The sequence below is a fragment of the Mastomys coucha genome, unplaced genomic scaffold (genome assembly GCF_008632895.1).
Source record: "Mastomys coucha isolate ucsf_1 unplaced genomic scaffold, UCSF_Mcou_1 pScaffold15, whole genome shotgun sequence".
Classification (NCBI taxonomy): Eukaryota; Metazoa; Chordata; class Mammalia; order Rodentia; family Muridae; genus Mastomys; species Mastomys coucha.
In genome coordinates this window covers 98,062,821-98,082,845 of record NW_022196897.1, presented here as the reverse complement: position 1 = coordinate 98,082,845, position 20,025 = coordinate 98,062,821, and the positions used below count along the sequence as shown (strand labels likewise).

The window sequence follows — 20,025 nt, the reverse complement described above, 5'->3', positions numbered from 1 at the left end:
ACACACACACACTTACCTCTGGGGGGCTGGGGAATGCCCAGAGAACACAAATAGATGCAGAGACACACAGAAATCCCATAAAAGCACAAAATCAAAAATCAGAGTATGAATGAGATATCTTGAATTTGAGGTTTAAGCAAAAAGTAGGTGCTATAACCAGGGCAGTTTCTGACTGAGTCGGAATCTCTTCCCATCAGCCAGAAGGAAAGTGTGTGTCTCTTTCCTTCACACTCCATCTTCCTTGCTGTGCCTTGGACTGAGTTAAATGCAGCACATGGGGACAAACCTGTCACAAGAGACTGCTGACTCATTCCCCAAATAGATGTTATTTAAATCTATGAGGCATAAAAAAATGCGTATTTTGTTTTTAAGAAGAAAAAACTCCACTGGCATCATGGAAATTTGTTGGCATCTAAGAATTTTCAGTTTCATGAGGTGATGGATACAGGAGGAGAAAGAGCTGAGGGATCCATCAGGAAAGCTGAACTCTGCCTCATCTCTCCTTCTCAGGGTATGCTGGCCCTCGTATTGAATTGCATTGATCGATTAAACATCTACAATAGTGTAGCACACTTTGCAGGGATTGTAAGGGAAGAGAGTGGCATGGCCTGGAAAGAAATTCTGAACCTGCTATACAAATTACTAGGTGAGTACTCCTGCAGTGCCTCCCACCAGGTAAGATGTGCAAGGCTAGGTGGGATGTTGACTTGAAACTTGTGATTCTTTGGAAACCATTTGTTAAATATTCTATCCTAATCTGCCCAATCATTGTCATCTACTAGCTTAATGTACTTTGAAAATTAGAGCTAGAAGTCATCACCCATGGTGTTCATAGCAGAATTCCATGTCTGTGAGGGCATACGTGATAGATTTTAATTCTCCTAAATGTAGGAATGAGGCCATACCACAGAACCCACAGGGTAAGATTGCCAATTCAGGACCTTTTAGGAGCTAAGCTTGTTAATCACTCAACAGCTGTCCCAAGTTCCTGCCCCATCATTTTGCCCTTTAACCTATTAAATGATTTTAATTTTTTGGTTTCAGCCGCTCTCATACGTGGAAACAGAAACAATTGTGCTCAATTCTCCAATAACCTTGATTGGTTAATTAGTAAGTTGGACAGACTAGAATCTTCCTCAGGTAAGAATTAACAACAACAATGACAACAAAACAAAACAAAACAAAAAGACACCTTTAACTGGAGAAGATCAACTTTTCCCTTTTATAGAAATAAAAACAGAATTGAGTCTTTTCATTTGGTGGTGAATAATCCTCAATTCAACAACAACAAAAAAAAAAAAAGAAAGAAAGTTGGAAGCTTTCTGACAAGGCTAATGGCTTTATTTAACAGACTATAACTTGGACTTCTGTAAATCCTTCCACTTTCCTTTAACTTTTCACTCCAGGCCTTTGCCTTCACTCTATGGCCCATCACACACTTCCATCCAGTAATGCTGGCCTCTCCTGCTCTTCTATTCTCTGGGTACTTAGCATGAATGTCCCTATTCCATGTGGGCTTAGTAGAATGAAAGAATGACTTTTACATTTAAGAGAAAATAATCCTTGCTCACCCACTCCCCAAATATCACACCTGTGGACCCTCCTGATGACCCTTGGAGAACCTGAGCATTATGGTCATTGGTAAGTAATGACCCACAGGCTGAGACGTTTGCTTCTCCTAAAATGAGTGCACACGGCAGGTGTGTGGGTCCTCTGGGAAGCTGCGGTGTTTTGATGCTTTTCTTAAAGTCTAGAGGTGGCAGGTGCTTGAGGAGAGCAGCCAAGGGACAGTCCCCCAAGGATCTCTGCCCTGCTCACATCAGTTTAAGTGTTTCTTTTCCCCAGCGCCTTCTTTTGTTAGCAAAATTATATTTCAGGACAAGTTAAGAACACCTTGATTGAATAAAACAGAATCAAGGAACTTTTAAAAATAAAACCAGTGAGGCTCGTGGCCAGCTACTTCCCTTGGGTTCTCATCATGATTTTAATATTGTATATGCCATGCTACAGGAATATTAGTTTACCTTAGGCTGCCAGTCTTGACGTAGAAAACCATCCACTGTACCAATGGGGTCCAACAGTCTCTGTTTCTCAAGCTCATACTTTATTAGCTACACTACGACATTGGACATAACATTTAATTTCAGCTCTTAGGGGAAAAAAAAAGCACTTATTCTGGAGACAAAGCTAGAACATTTCTAAGTTACTTGCATGATCTTTAGAAACTATAGTAAATTGGGCAGCTGCTTATCTATATTTAAATAAAGTATTGTCTGATTTGGTGAATTTAAGAGTCCCACTTTACAGCCTCTTTACTATATTTTATAAAGATCATGCTACTGTCCAGGAAAGGAAGGATTAACTTAGTGTTGAAGTAAACTCACCTCTAAGTTGCAGGGGCCCCTGAAATCAACCACAAATGGCTACATCTCTCCTCTGGATAGGAAGATTTAGTAGAGTCAACATACTGTGGCACTCTGGCCCTGAAGGATGATGCTTCCTTTGCTCTCAGATCTTTATATTTGGCCAGTTCTGCAACTTGCTGGATGGGCAAATGATTGTCATACCATTCATGCAGGTATCTTGGAGGTCTTGCACTGCATCTTGATTGAAAGTCCAGAAGCCTTAAACCTAATAGCAGAGGGTCACATCAAGTCCATCATCTCCCTACTGGATAAGCATGGGCGGAATCACAAGGTGGGTATGGAAGAGAGGACACTCCCATTGGTTTATTTCCCTGCCTTTTCTTTCCCTCACACTAATACTCATTCTATGTTACTAGAAGAGTGATGCGTAGTCTCTTGATTTACTTTTGCAAAAGCTTTGGGAAACTGGGATTTTGAAAATCCATAGATATAGTCCAAGACAGACAGCCTTAATAGATTTTAGATGATCTGGATTTCCCCAGCTTCCCAAGCACACCCTGTCCTCATTAGCCCTTAATATATATCTCACTGTGGGTTCTCACTCTAGGACCTATGAGTTTAGCAGTGTGTACTTTTGAATGCACATGTGGGAGACAGCTGGGTTTTCACAGATTAGAGAGGGTAAAGCCTAGTCCTTAGCCCTCGACTACCATTATTTGGTAGGAAGGGAACTATATTTTGGCATGTGTCTCAGTCCAGGAAAAGGAGCCCATGCAGCACTGACTACATGATATGCAATGGCCTGAGGAAGCAGAAAAGCTATGGTCCCTAACATCTGTGAAATTGCTTGGCAAAGAGGAAAAAATATGTGGGGTCTGTAATTGCTTTCTTGAACATGGTAAATCAAAAACAAACATGAGGCTTGAGCCTTAGTCCAGCTTTTGTACATTCCAACATATTCCTCCCTGTCTGCAAAATGTAGTCAGAATTATTGATAGGCATAGAAGTAACAAACGGCTTGAGCCACAGTCTAGCACTGAAGACAGAGAAGCCTTACAAAGGGGGTTGCCCTGGTTCCATTACCGTAGAGCCTAGCTACAGTGATTCCACATAAAGCACTTTAAAAATAGCTGGCTTCCTTACAACTTCCTACATCCAAAAAGTATTGATTGGATGGCACTTAATGACAACTTGACAATTATTCTGTCCATTCCACAGTTGAGAAAACAGAGCCTGGTTAGCCAAAGTAGTGAGAACTCTATGCATTCAAGGCTAGCCTGGGACTAGACAGAAAAATACTGTTTTGAAACAAAGCCTCATCAAGGGTACCCTATTTTTAGATTTGATAGATTTGATAGATGGGTATAACTTCATACTTTATTTTTAAAGAAAAGTGTAGATTTTAAGTATCACTATTGACTTGAGGTAGTTTTGCAAAAACTTGAATATAGACCAGACTATTCTTATATTTCACTTTTGCTTAGAAAAGGCCAATCTCTCCCTCTATCCATCCTTTCTGTGCTTTCTGTAGCCCAAACATTTGAAGGTGTCTCATTCATTCTCTGAATTTTCCATAAAGACAGTAACTCACAATACGTTGGATTCTGGAGTCTCGGGGAACCTGAGCAGTTGTCTTTTGAGGATGATGTGATAAAGTCAATGACAATTAATGTTTCTCTTGCACTCATGGAGTGCCAAGACCACTTTCAATGTTCACATACATCCTATTTATACTCCTCCATACATCCTCTTTATACTTCGCCATGCCCCTTTGAAGTATTATTATTATTATTATTATTATTATTATTATTATTATTATTATTATTATTTGCACTTGGCAGAGGCATAAATTTCAGAGCATGGGTCCTTGATATTAAGAAATTTTTGAGGGGCCTCTCAGCTAACTAATGACATGCTAGAACTAAATGTTTTTATTTCTTGCCAGTAACTCAAGCTGAAGGTTGTGAACATTGGCTTCATAGCCTAAGTATCCTGGGAGGATATTAATTTTTGTTTTTAGAGTTATCTAAATACAAGACTCTTCAGAGTGGAACCTCTTTGATTAAAGGATACTACATGCTAGCACTGAAGCTTGAGGGACCCATAATTCATAAACATGGCCTTTAAAGAGTTTCTGTATACAGTGGAAGTTGAGAATCCACTCTTGTCCCATCACACCACCTGCCATTTGCTTAGAATCTAGACTGTATGTAAGTATAGATGGGTTTCAGGTTCACTTCCTTTCTATTTAAGTTGTTAGCTAAGTCACTATGGAGAAAGCATTGCTTCTCATCTGAGGCTTTACCTCATCTGTGATCAAAAGTTGTAGAAAAAGAACACAATCTTTTTGAAAATGAGAAAAGTGGGTTGTAGGGTCCACTCCCTCCTTTTAGAATGTACTCTTCCCATTGACTTCCCTGGAACTTGATTCTTGTAGATCCTCATCAGCACTTCCTCACGTCCAGTGTCTCCAGGACCTATCAACAGTCTACTCGTGCCAATTAAAAAGTAACATTAAAACTTTTCATTCACTCTTCAAAGCTTAATTTAAATGCCAATCCTTCAAATCTGAGTTGTAATTGATCTCCTCACCTTATACAACTTTTTTATAACAACTCTTTGAATTTCCATTTCACAGTGATTATTTTCACAGACAATTTCTCTTACCCATTGTGAGTTACCTCATGACAGAGACTATCTTTGTGACCGCTACATGGTTAAGCTCATATATTTAATGATACAGGTTTCCATATATGCCTGTCAAATGTTTAATAAAATTAGTAAGTGAACGGGTCCCAAATCCACCTCTGTCTCACCTCGAATTGATGGGAGGTCACCCACATGAACATGGCTTATATTACAGAACAAAAGGGAAACCAGCAGAGAGAAATATTGTCGCTTGTACTGATTTGTTTGGCAAAAAGCATAATTACTAAAAATTAGAGCATTTATCCTATATTTTCCCACAGAACTAGCTGTTATTAGTAAAATAATAATGATGATGTACTTATCTACTTGCTTCCCTAATGACTTGCCCCAAATCTACTCAAACTTGTCACAGATAAACATTTTTATTATCATTTTTATTTCATAATAATTTTGACTCATGAGAAAAATATATGGTAAAATGGTAATCTCATTGGTCTCTGGAAAGAATGAATCAGAATCAAAAGCTTAGTTTGTGTTGGCAAAGGACAGAATGTAAGTAAACAAATCATTAACTCCCACACCAATTGCTCCATAGCTCCTACAGTCGGTTGTTTCATGGCAGCCACTACAGCAGAGAATGACTCCCAACCACTCAGTTCTTGTCCTCAGGGAGAAAAATAGGATCCCAGGGAGCTGGAAGCACTTTTTTTTTTTCAAATGTATAACTTGACACAAAGATCGCAAGCTAGATATATTTTACACTTTACAGTAAATCTGCTTTTACACATAAAGACTAATGACAATACAGCATCCAAATGTTTGTGTTGATATGTAATGTGGACTTTTTTTCTTTAAAGTAGGATTCCCATGTAAGTGTGTATTTCCCATATAGAAAGACTGACATAAAGATTGATGGGTGGCTGATGAACAGAATGTGGTACTAGTGATGAAAATGATTATCTCACTAAAAGTGTCCCAGAAATTGAAGAAGCCAAACTCTAAGACAAGCCTGTATTCAGTAACTCAGCATACAGCCCATCAGCTTCAGGGTTTCATTCTGTGTCAGTTATAGACACAAGCACTCTCGGGGGCTTTGCTAGCTACCATGTACTCACAAATTGCTGGAACATCATATAACGTGAAGGCTTTGGTTTAGAATTGGGGTGGGGGACACTATGACACAGTGAAACATCTGTTTTATAAAAATTAATAGATGCTGATTAAAAACAAAAAGAACAGGGGAATCTGTGCATCTCTCTTTCTAACAAGCCCAAGTAATGTCAGTACTGCCAGACCAGGAATCTGAGAATGGAGTTCCTGGTGCTGTTAATTCTACATTGGGTCTATACACAGAGGGAAGAACAGAGATCAATGAGAAGCAGAACTAAGTTATGTGACCCCCATAAACCTGCAAAGTAGACCTCTTGTCAGCTCAAGAAAACAAGGATGCAGAGTGTGAGGGACACTCAGCAGAACCTACCTCACCAGGGAAGTTTCCCAAGGCTGCTGAGAAATTAGCAAGTGCAGATGGTCTTTAGGCAAAATGCCTGTGAGTTCTTGTGGTGCAGTCCCGTGTATACCCTCTTCTCATTGAAGAGGACCCATTTAAATACTTTTAGAAAGAAGTATGTCCCTATTCCCCAGTAATACATGAAGAAATGTCATCTAAAAGTCTAAGCATTGCCAAGTGTGGATCTTTATGGAGTCAGCAGTTTATAGTTTATATCAGGCGGTATGTTTCATGCAGTCTCTATTTCACTTTGCTTTTCCCATTGTATATGAATTAAGCCCAGCTTTTACAAGGTCCCCACAGCTATCACTCCAAGGAAAACAGATGAAAGTATATGATAGGCCAGATGGAAAGTATTTCATTTTCTGGCCATCCACGGCTCTTTGCTTAGAATGAGAAATCACCCTCTGGATTTCAAATCTCCACAGCCAATATCAGTCAAGAAGTGGTAATGGTATGAGTGCCCTGTAAAGCTGCCTCGGGGCTTCTTTTTCTGTTTGTCCCATAAATGTGCTCTGTATTTGTCTAGAATGAAATTGACATTCAGGGAGTCAGGTAGAAAATTGGTTTGTGAGAATTATGGACACAAATGCTATCAACAATCTTAAGGTATTCAATCTCACCAAGTGCTGAATCTTCCATGGCCACTTGGAAAGACTGAAATGTATTTGCCCACCTCCCTGTCACTGACCAGACAGCCACAGTGCGGCTGTTATTTATCGGCTATTTGCACATTCCTCCCTGTAGAGGAGATAGTAGTGCCTGCCCCAAAACTATTTGCTCTGCCAGGGTACAAACACAAAATCTGAGTATAAGGGGATGGAACAGAATGAGATTGGGCAGGGGTAATGACAGTGTGGAGCAAGAGTGGAGCTAGAGGACCATTCCCACTTACTAGGCAGCGGGAAATAGCCACAGTGTCTTTGTGTCAAGTCTCTCAGATTTATGAATCACCTAGGCTCTTGCAGATTTGCTGTTCCCCCAGGTGGAAGGGAAAGAGTAAGTGAAACACTTTGAACACTGGTTTCCAGGAATGTATGAACATCTCAATGTACTCTGATGATATCACAGTAAGATATCCAAGAACAGGGGTCTGCACTGCTGCCCGAGGATCCAAACCCTTCTTCATTCTGGATCCTAAGCAAATGGGCCCTGAATGTTTGTCACTCCCAGTGTCTGAGCACTTTACTAACCCTTGGTGCAAAGCCCATGGGCTGCGTAAGTGTAGAGTTGGTTTGCAAGGCCCATGGAAAGGATTTGATTTAATGACTGGGGAAATGAATAGTGACTGGATTTGGTGCCTTAGTAATTCCACCATACCCTAGTCCTGACCCTGGCTGGACAGTATGTCTCCATAGTCTAGCCTCTGACTCTAATAGAGTTTGACCACAGATGGCAAGCATAGTCTGGAGAGATGGAGTGTAAGAATGAGGTGATAGGTCTAGAAGGATACTGAGCCTCATTTTCTAAGCAGCAGTAGCCTCTTGACCATCAGTGTCTCCTACTGAGTAAGACTCTTATAACTCTAGGCTAGTTGTCCATATACCAGTCACTCATCCATACCCTACATGACACCTACTTTTCTGTGTAATGATGATAAGGTTCTGCACATTGTATGCCTCCTCTTGGAGCTGAGGTTTAGAGTTAGGTGTGTCCTCCTGCAGGTTCTCGATGTCCTGTGTTCTCTCTGTCTCTGCAATGGGGTTGCAGTAAGAGCCAACCAGAATCTGATCTGTGACAACCTACTACCCCGGAGGAATCTGCTTCTACAGACACGGCTAATTAACGATGTCACCAGGTAAGGTCACTAGTGTCATTCCAGATGCCAAATGCATTTAGGTAGGAAAAGGGACTTTATGGCAGTTCAAGCAAATAAGACCAGACCAAGCTATGGTATAGTCTGTTTTTGGAAAATAACCATTAAAGTAGCTGAGAAAGGAAGATAAATAATTTAAATGACTGAAGAAGTTTTGTTTTTAAAATAAATCCACCTTTATTATTCCTTCATCATATATTAATGTTTTTATTTACCATCATTCTAAAACATTTTATATAATGTATATCCCAAGTTGTTACTATAGTTGCTTACATTCAGGAGCATGTGTTAAGCATAGATAACCTGGCTGTTACCTGTGAGGGTCAAGACAGGCCCAACCAAACCTCCAGTCCACTGGTCCCTACATGTATCCACATGTGACTCATGTCAGCTCATTGGGCCTGAACCAGACAGGCTTTATGTGACTTTTCCATTTTCCATCTAAGTCCACATTCTGACTCGCAGTAGTGAGGGAAGGAACTTCTTCCAAAGTACAGAGCAACATGCAAACCTCAGCCACTACACAGATCATCCTCCTCTTTCTTCTCTTCCTTCTCTTCCCCCTCCCTTCCCTCTCTTCTCTTCCTCCTCCTCCTCCTCCTCCTCCTCCTCCTCCTCCTTCTCCTTCTTCTTCTTCTTCTTCTTCTTCTTCTTCTTCTTCTTCTTCTTCTTCTTCTTCTTCTTCAAGTTTTTGTTTGTTTGGTTGTTTTGTTTTGTTTTGTTACAACAGGAATTCTGTGCATAGTCTTGACTATTCTGAAACTCACTCTGCAGACCAGGCTAGCCTCAAACTCAGATATTCACCTGCCTCTGCCTCCTGAGTGCTGGGATTAAAAGTATGCACCACTACTGCCTGGCTAGATCTTCCTTCTTAACAGACATCTTAATACTGCCTCATTTATATGTGTCCATGTCAAGTAGAATATACTCAAGCACAGGAAGAGTCTCTCTTGCATAATCCAAACATTGAGAACCCTTAGTTGTCTGTCCCATATTTAACAAGGTTGGCTTATAGTAACTTCTTAATGCTTTTAAGTATTAAATATGCTTAGGGAACAAAAAACTGCTAATTTGAAAATGATTATACTTAAGCTTGTGTACCAGAAGATGGAGGTCTTATAAATGATGTCTCTTACTTACAAAAAGACACAATGGTTGGTGATCATACAACCCTTATGATATTTAAAGCATTGTTGCACATAGTTGGCATTCAATAAATGCCTTGCCTTGAATTAATTTTTTGAAAAACACCTTTCTATTTTATAAGAAGTTACTGATGCCCTCGTACTGCCAGCTACAAGCTTGGCCAGTTGCTGAGGGCTGTTCAACAACAACAACAACAACAACAACAACAACAAGAAAGAGATTAAAATGCACTGACCTAGGTTTAATTGGGCCAATGCCTCCTTCTGGGTCTGGTTCAGCTTGTTTTTTCAGTTCTTTGCTCTCTGCAGAAGCAGCCTGTCCCATGTTTAATTTCAGTATCCGGCCAAACATCTTCCTGGGAGTTGCTGAAGGTTCACCACAGTACAAGAAGTGGTACTTTGAGTTAATTATCGACCAGGTGGAACCTTTCCTAACAGCAGAGCCCACACATCTGCGGGTGGGCTGGGCCTCCTCTTCAGGCTATGCCCCATACCCTGGTGGTGGAGAAGGATGGGGAGGAAACGGTGTTGGTGACGACCTGTACTCCTATGGCTTTGATGGGCTTCATCTTTGGTCAGGTGAGTACCTTGTGAAGGCTTCCACCCTCTATTTTATTGCTGAAGGAAACTGAGCCACATAATGTTTACTTTGCATTGAAATGATAGAAAAACTTGAATCTCATGAGATTGTTGGGTGTAAAAGGCATCAAGTTTAAATAAGTTTCATCTATAGCTTTATTCTGGGAGTTCCTAAGTATGTCACACAACACACATCACTTAAGCTTCCTGTTAAAATTTAATTGTAAAATGCCCATCATTGGCTCATGTGCTTGAATTTTTGGTCACCAGCTGATAGCACTTTTTTGAGAACTTGTGGTACTGTTAGGAGGTAGTGTCAAGCTAGAGGAAATAGGTCATTGGAGACATGCCTTGAGGGTAATAGTCAAGCCCAACTTCTTGTCCTCTCTCTACTTTCTGGTCAAGTGGTGTATTAGCAAACATCTGCCACTCATACGCACTTCCATAGATCTACCCACTAGCATGCCTAGTGGTATACCCTGCTAAGATGGGTATAAACAAACATAACTCCTGACTTCCTGTCTTGTAGATACTCGATCACAGCAATAAGAAAAGTATCCAATATACTAAGTGTCTGTATCTGTCCAAAGCCATTTAGGAAGGGTGAAGACATACAAATGAATTTTCTGGAGATGGTCCACCATTTTGCATGGCCTGTGATAGGTGAGCTCTATGAGGCAAAGTCCTAAGAGACTTCATTCCAGGATGGCTTCTTGCTGCTGCTGCTATACCTTTCCTGTCACTATTACATAGCCTAATGATTCCCGGGCACTAGCTCACCCTATTGGGCAGATTTTATGCAGATCAATATGAAGATATACTTTCAAGTAGTAATGCTGTGTAGACAAACTGATGATTTTATAATTCCTAATAATGACTTTATAAATTCCTAAATTTATACAAGTAAGTCCAAGTCCTCTATAGTATAAAAGCAAATAAGAGTTCTGTAAACCTTCATGTGTCATGGGCTGATTGTACTAGAAACAGAAAGCAAGCTTGGAACAAATTTATGATAAAGGAAAACATTCCTTCTAGGTTAGGCATAAGACCACTATCTGGTAACTAAAGGGCATAAACTGAGAATGGACAATTTATTGTAGATGCAAGAGAAAAAAATGAAATATTGACTGGTTTATCTATACAAAACTTCAAAATAATAAGACACAGGCAGATGATTTGTCTCTTGACAAAACTATGCTAACTTGTGACATAAAAATTATTGCTTTAAACTTACAATAAACTTATTGGGGTACTAGTAACAGATGATGAGTGTTTAGTGAAATATTAGTCTTAGTGGAAAGACATGGAAACAATTCTGTTGTCACTCTTTAAACCACATCAATCCATGACGTGAATTAGTGGCATAAACTTACTATGAACTTATCGGAATGTAAAAGCATTTAGAAAATCACGTAATTAATTATCCTTCTGTAACTGTTCTGCATGATAGCTATATGAAGTAATTTTTTAGAGAAAGTATATATACCAAAAACAGAAAATTAACGTAAAATGGGGCCTCTATTTCTCTTTCATCCAGAATGAATGAGTGTTTTTTTCTGCATGTGTGCTTTTCTTATTTTCCTCTTTCTCTCCGGCTCACAAAGAGTTAACAAACTCTGAGTCTCTTGCCTGATCAGCCAAGGGCCTGTGAGACAAAGAACAAAGAACTGGAGTAACCAACTTCTTTACTTAATCCTGAGCTGCTAACAGCAGGTGTTAATCACCAGAAGTTAGCAGCTTTTGGCCACAGAATAGTGTAGAGTTTGGAAAGGTAAATATTATCAAAAGTAAGCAATTTTTGCCCTTACAAAACCAAGGTTTGTCCCTGCAATCGCCTACACCACCCATTGCTTGCCTGCCTCAGTCTACCTGGATGCCATGGCTGGCCCGTGGCATCTATCAGTCCTCATTTCAAATAGAGTTGTTAGGGTTTTTGAATAAGTAAGTACATTGGCAATAACCAGGTTTATTTAGTGAGTAGTGAGCAACATGCTTTAATGTCATAATGATCTTTAAGGTAGCAAATACTGAACTCATGTTACAGATACAGAAACTGATACAAAAAGACACCAAGAAATATAACCAGTCACCCTGAGAAGGCTGCTGATCAGATTATGTCATCCAGGTTATGACACTGCTGCTTCATGTTATGACTGTTAGCATCTGTAGGTTAATGTTAATCTAAAACAGAATTCAAGCCTTTTTTTAAAGATAAATGCTGATAATTTTGTCATACATAACCATGGCCCATAAATGTGAAGGGGTGGGTTGTTTCTGTCTGGGTAAAAAAATGCAAGACTAACTCTAGAGTTTTCACTGTAGATCAGTACCATACCTCTCCTGCTTATGGTCCAAAGCACATATTGTCTATATTTCCTTAAGAACTGCAGTCGGAGATGATGTGTGCCTGATAAAAATGCCTCACAGAAGCATTGTGTGGCATATTTCCCACAGAGGAGCCACGATACAGTCCTCTAAAATTCAGTATGAGAGAAATGTTTCTCTACAAGATGAAACTACATAGTGAATTTTCTTGTGTAACTGAGAAGTGCATACCCATCTCATTCTCTTTCTCTCCTTTAGACCAGTGGTTCTCAGCCTTCCTAATGCTTTGACACATTAACACAGTTCCTCATATTGTGGTGATCCCAAACCATAAAATTATTTTCATTGCTACTTCACAACTGTAAATTTGCTACTGCTATAAATAGTAATGTAAATCTCTGTGGTTTTAATGGTCCTAGATGACCCCTGTGAAAGGGTTGTTTGACCCTCAGAGGGTCACAACCCAAAGGTTAAGAACCATTGCCTGAGACCATATTCTAACTACTTGATATCAATAACCTGTGTTGTCTGAGATTCTGATGGCATGCTTTTTCGAGTGGTCTTGTTAATAATGTTTCTTGTTATTTTTGTGCTGTTTTACATGGAGTTTAAAACTTTTATGGCTGTTATAAATATTCTCATTTGTGCATTTATTGATCCTAGACCATAGAGAGGGATGGAAAGGATATAAGCATCTACTTTTGTTCTGTGTGACCAAAGGGACAATTTGGAACATGCAAAAACTATAGCAGAATGAGCTCAGCAGAAAGAAATTCATCTTGCTCTCTACCCCACTCCCGCTCACCTTCCCTAGTTCTTCATAGAAAATGTTTCTTCCCTTCCTGGTTATCCAAGTTCCACTGTGGAATCACTGAGTCTGGAGGTGCACAGTAGAAGCTGTTAGCTTAGGTGTATCTCTGGATGATATACACTCTCTCTGGGAAGTGAAGATTGACTGTGAATGGGAAGGGAAGAATGCTCACATATATCAACAACTCCCAGATGGCAGGATGAAGTCTGTGAATGACTGAATGAGCTCCACTTGTGGAGCCTTTTCACACTGCCTACTGATGGCTCCCATCTCATCATCCCCAGTATGCTTGCTCAAAGGAACCCAGACAATTCCTGTAGAGGACTCTGCATAGCCACTCAATATTTGACTCTTGTTTCAAAGGCAAATGAATCATTTTCAAAGGAAAAACGTTCGTTCTTTTTGGTGCTGCAAGAATACACTTAGGCCCTTAGAAAACTCTTGTGTCTTCGTAGATGCTTGGGAATGAACACTTCAGTAAGTCCAGAGGCAAAGAAACTAACCATGATATATCAAAAAGGGGCACACTCCTGGGCATTTCGGGACCTGAACATCAATAATTGTGCATCATTCCAGGAGTGAATAACTACTCCTGTCCAACTCTTTGTTCCATCCTGTCTCCTATGAACAAGCAAGGGAGATGATCCAGGGCCATACTGGTCATCACTAGTAGTGGTTCTGTTTTATTGGAGAAGTGGAAAGATGGCTGGAAACTCAGGTTTGCAAAGGCTAAATATTATACACACTTTACAATATAATCCAATGGAGGTATGCTCAAGGTTTCAGACTCAGTCTGTCTGATAAGATGCAACGAAGCAGTGTCTACAAGAGTTACACTTTCCATTCTCATGCACTGAAGCCCAAGGCTTCCTTAAGTCCAGACTACACCCTGATTTCTCAAGCTCCACACAGGAAGCATCTGTCTTATAGAAGGCATCGCAGGTAAATATGTCAGCATGTGCATCCGCTGAAGAAATAAGGTGTCTGTTAATGACTCCTACCAGGACTGCAGGGAATTTCGGGCATCTGAGGAAAGGGTAATTGCCTGATGACTTAATGGCCTGGAAATAACACTCAGATGATGCAGAATATGGGTGGAAGATGATTAGGACGAGAGATTGAAAACTGGTCGTGACAAATTTTCTTCTTTTTCTTGAGATTTAAGTTTCCAGGTCCATTAACTTTACAGTTATCTGTGTACATAAATTAAGCTACTGACTTGATCATATTTATTAAAGAACAATTGAAGTCACCTTTGGAAAGAATTGCAATGGTAACATTGTACCAGTGAAAAAGGGCAAGAAAAAAAAATAGCATGGCTTTTCCATAAACCCAATTGTTAATTGGGGGAAGAGCACTGGGCAAATTGCTTACTTTATAGAGACTTTTCTAATTAGAACAAGGTATAAAGTCGGACTGGATGGTGCATACCCGTCAACTTGGCTACTAAGAATGCTGAGGCAGAAGGCTCACTTGAGCCCAGGAATAAAATATAGCTGCACTACGTTTTGAAATGGAAGTTGCTGGGGAAGGGGATTCTCTTCAATGGAGTGACACTGGGTATATCAACCACTAGGGGGTGTGTACCCTTATCTCTCCATGCCTTTTCAGGGAAAGTAGACAATAGAATCCCAGCTCAACTCTGCAAGCTCCATTTTGACATATGTGAGGCTTTGGAAGGTGAAGATCCTGGTGAACTTTATGTTTAGCTACCAAAGTGCTGCTTGCTTTTAAAGTGTCCAAACTCACATGGCAGTTGTTTGCTGGTTTTCCAGAATCACAGATATGTTGGGAATTGTTTATGAAGGATATTTTCTGGAAGCCAAAATAATGAAAAAGGAAGTGAATCGCTGGTAAGAACCATTTTAATGGGAAAATCAGAACTCCAGAGTGTAACAGGTTTTTCTGAGTTTCCATAAGTTCCTTTTAAAACAGACCTGAGAGGAAAAGTGAACCGAGAGTAGGCCTTGGGATGTCTAAGTTCTGTACTGAACTGAGAGCAGTCAGTCTTTCCGACTGGAAAGAGTAGAAAGATGTCAACACCACCTGCATCCCACACGGTGCTCGTTTCATGTTTAAATAATTTTGACTGTAGATCTCCCACTGTGTTTATCTGTGGTTGATAAAGTGATAGAAGTTACAAAAACAGAGTCCAAAGCTTCAGCACATGCATTGGAGACCTCCGCTGATGACATCCTGTGCCGAGGTCTCTGCAGTGTGCATACCCAAGCTCTGGGTCCCGTGTAGCTTCACTAACCCCACCCCATCTCCAGCAACCCCCTCTCTCTAGCCCTCACTCCTCAGCTTCAGTGCTTCTTTCCCATTAATCTAGTATCCTGTTCATTTTTTTAAATCCCCTCTGTCTCCCATGTTTGCAGACAGTCATAGCATCTTCCTCTACCTCCGGCAGACATGGACATTCCTTCTAATATGTACCCTATTGCTGTAATTTTTGACTATCCACTCCCTACTCAGAGACACTGAACATCTTAAAGGAACAAAGTAGGCCTTCTGCTTTTGATTCACAGCCCCAGAGATAGTATCAGGCACAGAGAGAACCCTGTCTTAAAAAACCAAAAATAATAAAATAAAATAAATTGGAAGATGGCTTTTACTGTAATATTTGTAATTATTTCTTTTAAGGAATTCATAATGAGCATTTATTGTTTGTGATGGAGGGAGGGGGACTGGAATATGGCTTTTTTCAGTCACATAAGTTAGAGGAAGTATTTATTTTTAAATTAAAAATATAATAGTTTTGCTACTTTTTAAATCAACCAATTAGCTTTTAATCTATTACTAAAATAATATTAGCCACTGTAAATATTAAATGGTTCAAGGTTGAGATTAGTAATATCACCAAATATATATGTGCAAAATTTGTAAATAATATATATACATCAAGAGTAGATTTATGATGTATTGAGAAGTCATTAAAAGTTAGCTTTTAATATGTATACAATTCTGCTATAACTTATAATATTATTTGACAAAAAAATCCAAAAGATTTACACATCCTGGTTTGGATACATTTTGGGTGAATATATGTGTTTGTGTGTGTATTCGCACACATGAGCTCACATGACAATTAATGTGTTTTAATGGAAGCATTTTTTCTTACTTTTTGACAATTTCATAAATGTTTATATAGAATCTTGGTCATTTTCATGCCCCCATTACCTGCTCTCATTTCCTGGAAACTTTGTTCCTCTCAACAAGTCCTCCTGCCCCGACTTGAATGATATTTCTTTTGAGTCACTGAGCTTAATTCATGTTGTTTACATGAGCATGGGTCAAGAGGTTATTTACTGGAACATTGGCAGCCTATCATTGTCTACACCTCTAAAGAAAATGATACCCCTGCCTCTAGTACCCCTTAATTGCCCATAATCCCTCAATAAGAGATGAACGCTCATCATCCCTCACACACACATATACATCATGAAATGGTAACGGGTCCAATCCTGTATAACTCTAGTGTAGGTATCCACAACTTTGATAAATTCATGGTATGTCCAGAAGACTCCGTTCCACAGCACGCATCTCCAGCTTGTCTCCTGCATCCTTTATGACCCTCATTTGTGATGTCCTCTGAGCCTTGTGGGGTCAGGATCTAGAAGTCCCTGTTCAGAGTCAAGCATTCCAAAGTTACTAACCCACTACATTATAGAGTTATACTTTTCTTTTTCTTACTTTCCTGTATGGTGGATAATGTTTGTAATGAATGTGTATTAATTGTACTCTTAAGGAACAAAATGTCTTTGTATTGTTGAAGAATGTCTAAATTCCAGTTTCTCCCTGTCTGGGAGGAGGCTGGGTAGAATCATGATAATAACACAGAAAAGCAAGACATTTTCTCACTATTTTTAGTCAGAAGTGTTCAGTCATTTTATGAGGAAGATATAGAAAAGCATTTTGGAACCACTAATGCACCTATGACAATATATTTGCCTCCTTATCTGAAATAATAAAGCTATTTAAAGCAATCAAACCTTGTTGCATGGTTCCCTGACTCGAGGGGGTGCACTTCTCTCTGATGATCCTCTCAGTCAGTGCCCGCATCCTTCTGAGAAAGCAGAAGAGGGAAGGCTTCTCTTACTGGGACTACTTGTTACACCCCCTCCTCCAACAACCTCCACTCAGTAAAAGCTGCTTACTTCTAGCACCAGCATAGTCTGAGCACAGACCTCGTAGGACCTCATAGACTCACTTCTCATTTGGGCTTATTCTTAGTAGCTTTAGGACTTTCTCTGAGACTTGGTTCGCGTTGAGCACGGTGTCTGTCCACTCGCCAGCTTAGGAAATAATTTCCCGTCTCTCATCTCATGCAGCAAGAGATTGCATTTCCACTACAGTAGCATATCTGGAGGTCTTCTTCTACTGAATGCTTGCTGTGTTTCTCCATCTCTCGATTATAGCCTTGGATGTATGTCTCTCTACCCGACGCATGCCTCCAGGGGCCCACAGTTTTATTCCTGTTCTCTACTCACCAGGCCGGATACCCAGAGCTGTGGCCTCCATCAACCAGCACCTGCTCAAGTCAGATGATGTGGTGAGCTGCTGCCTTGACCTTGGAGTGCCCAGCATTTCTTTCCGAATCAATGGCCAACCTGTACAGGGGATGTTTGAGAACTTCAACACAGATGGACTCTTCTTCCCTGTGATGAGTTTTTCAGCTGGTGTCAAGTAAGTTATGGCTGCAGTTTCCTGGGAAATAGGTAGGGCCCCACTTTAAAACTTTCCTATCACCCTCTTGAACTGAGGAGCCAATACTTTCTTTTAGGGTTTCATCTCAAAAATCAAATTGGTCCCAAGAAAGTGGTGGCAAAAGGGCAAGAGGTAACCAAACTCATTCCCTCCACCTGCTTACTCAATAGGTACCTCCTGCAGGGGTTACACTATGGACTCGGATAAAATGTATGAGAAAGTCTATGAACAATACATGTTTGTTATGAGTTCCTTGAAAGAAATAATACAGATATTATAGAAAAAGTCACCTTCGAATTTATTTTATTTTATTTTGAGTTTTTTAAAATAGGTTTTCTCTGTGTGGTCCTGGCTATCCTTGGAACTCACTGTGTAGACCAGAATGGCTTCAAATGCAGAGATCTGCCTGCCTCTGTGTCCTAAATGCTAGAACTAAAAGCATGTGCCGCCACTGCCTGGCATAGCTTCTAATTCTAGTGCTTAGCTATAATCACTGTTAATATTTTATTATATTCATCTTTTGTTACAAATGTGTGTATACTTTATAAATTGCAGTCACTGCAATATGAAGAATAATTTTTCACTCAGAAATAAGTAATGAGATTTTTCCTGACTCATTAGGTACCCTCAAAATTATTTTTATGGCCAAATAATCTTTCTTTATTTCACTGCCTCATAATATAGCCATTACTTTAGTGCTACGTTTTCATGCTAATTCTATTTCTATTGTTATAAATAGCATTATTACAGATATATCTGCATATAACTCTGGTTTTACACTGCTGGGTTTTGTTTTTGTTTTTTTTTTACTCTCAGAAGAAAAAAAATGTATTATTTTTCTTAAGATCCAAATTTATAATGTTGTGGCCAAATTGATTTTTAGAAAAATCCCATGAAATGTTAGGAGTTTCTTGTCAATAATTGCAAACTCTAAGATTTTGTTCAAAAACCACAGATTTGTTTGGGACACATTTTGTAGCAAATGTAACCTGAACAAAAATTGTAGCAAAGCTGTCAGCAATAGAAATTCAACTGCTTTTCAACTTTTGACAACATAATTCCTGTGAATGTTTATATGTCTAACTGCAGAGATATTTGTTTGTCTAGTTCTTAGATATTGCTTCTTCTCTGGCTGGTGGTTCTGCTTGACACGTATGCATGTTACACACAACCTCTTTCTTTTTTGAATGCTTATGAATTCCAAAGTCCAAAATACATCTCTAGAAATTCCAGATAAAATATCTGGGCCCGCGATATCATTTAACGCCATATATTTGGGGAGCTGGAAAGATAGTTCAGTTATACATACATATACACACACAAACACACAAACACACACAAACTTACATTCAATCCCAAGGATACATATAAAAGAAAAGCCAGGAGGTTATGTGCACTTGTGCTGAGATGGGAAGATGAACAGATCCCTGAGGACCACTGACCCAGTCAGTCCAACATATCTGGCAAATCCAAGGCCAGACATAGGAGTTACAGTCTCAATCCCACTTGTATCCATAAATACCATAGAATAGTATGCAGGAGCAGGGTATGAGAACAGCTTAGTGTGGACTGAGAAGCAGCCACTGCAAAGCCCCCAAGTAGGATTTTTCAGAATGAAATCACTGGCATGGGCTTCAGCACTCACGAACAACCTGTGTGTTTTCTGAGGGGAGATAAGAATGGATTAGAGTAAAGGCTCTAAGGTCGTCAAAAGGAGCCTAGGGTGAGTCACAGTGCACATCTCCCCAGCTCCGTCCCCAAAGAGCAGAGACTGCACAGAAGTATAAGGCAACACACATTGGCTCGTCCCTTTGGCCTGGTGCCTTCTGTGGAGAAGCAGGTGACCCTGAGAGGTCAGTCCTAGAAGCACATCTCTGCAGAGTTCATGTCCTCAGTTTCCTTTCCCTTTCTTTTGACCAATGCCACTCACTGGCTCTAGATTATTTTTACAGAGAGAGAGCACTTACCTTCTAAGGTCTCATTTAAGACAACTATTTAGATTTTTTAAAGCATTATACATTATTTTATTAATATTTAATAATTTTAATTAATATTTACTATGTTGATATTTAATTTAAATAAAATAAAACACATTTTAGTAGAGATATTTTTGTTAA

At 39.7% G+C, this 20,025-nt stretch overlaps 1 protein-coding gene across 8 annotated transcripts in view; it reads left to right on the top strand.

Annotated features, from left to right (window-relative positions):
• The window catches only part of Ryr3 (ryanodine receptor 3), a 538,051-nt gene that overhangs the window by 272,675 nt on the left and 245,351 nt on the right, over positions 1-20,025 (top strand). For all 8 annotated transcript variants that reach the window (XM_031371354.1, XM_031371356.1, XM_031371353.1 and 5 more), the window contains exons 14-19: positions 511-646; positions 1,045-1,140; positions 2,579-2,697; positions 8,190-8,323; positions 9,824-10,065; positions 17,695-17,887. In XM_031371354.1, the coding sequence (XP_031227214.1) occupies positions 511-646; positions 1,045-1,140; positions 2,579-2,697; positions 8,190-8,323; positions 9,824-10,065; positions 17,695-17,887 (920 nt within the window). The remainder of the gene's footprint in view (positions 1-510; positions 647-1,044; positions 1,141-2,578; positions 2,698-8,189; positions 8,324-9,823; positions 10,066-17,694; positions 17,888-20,025) is intronic.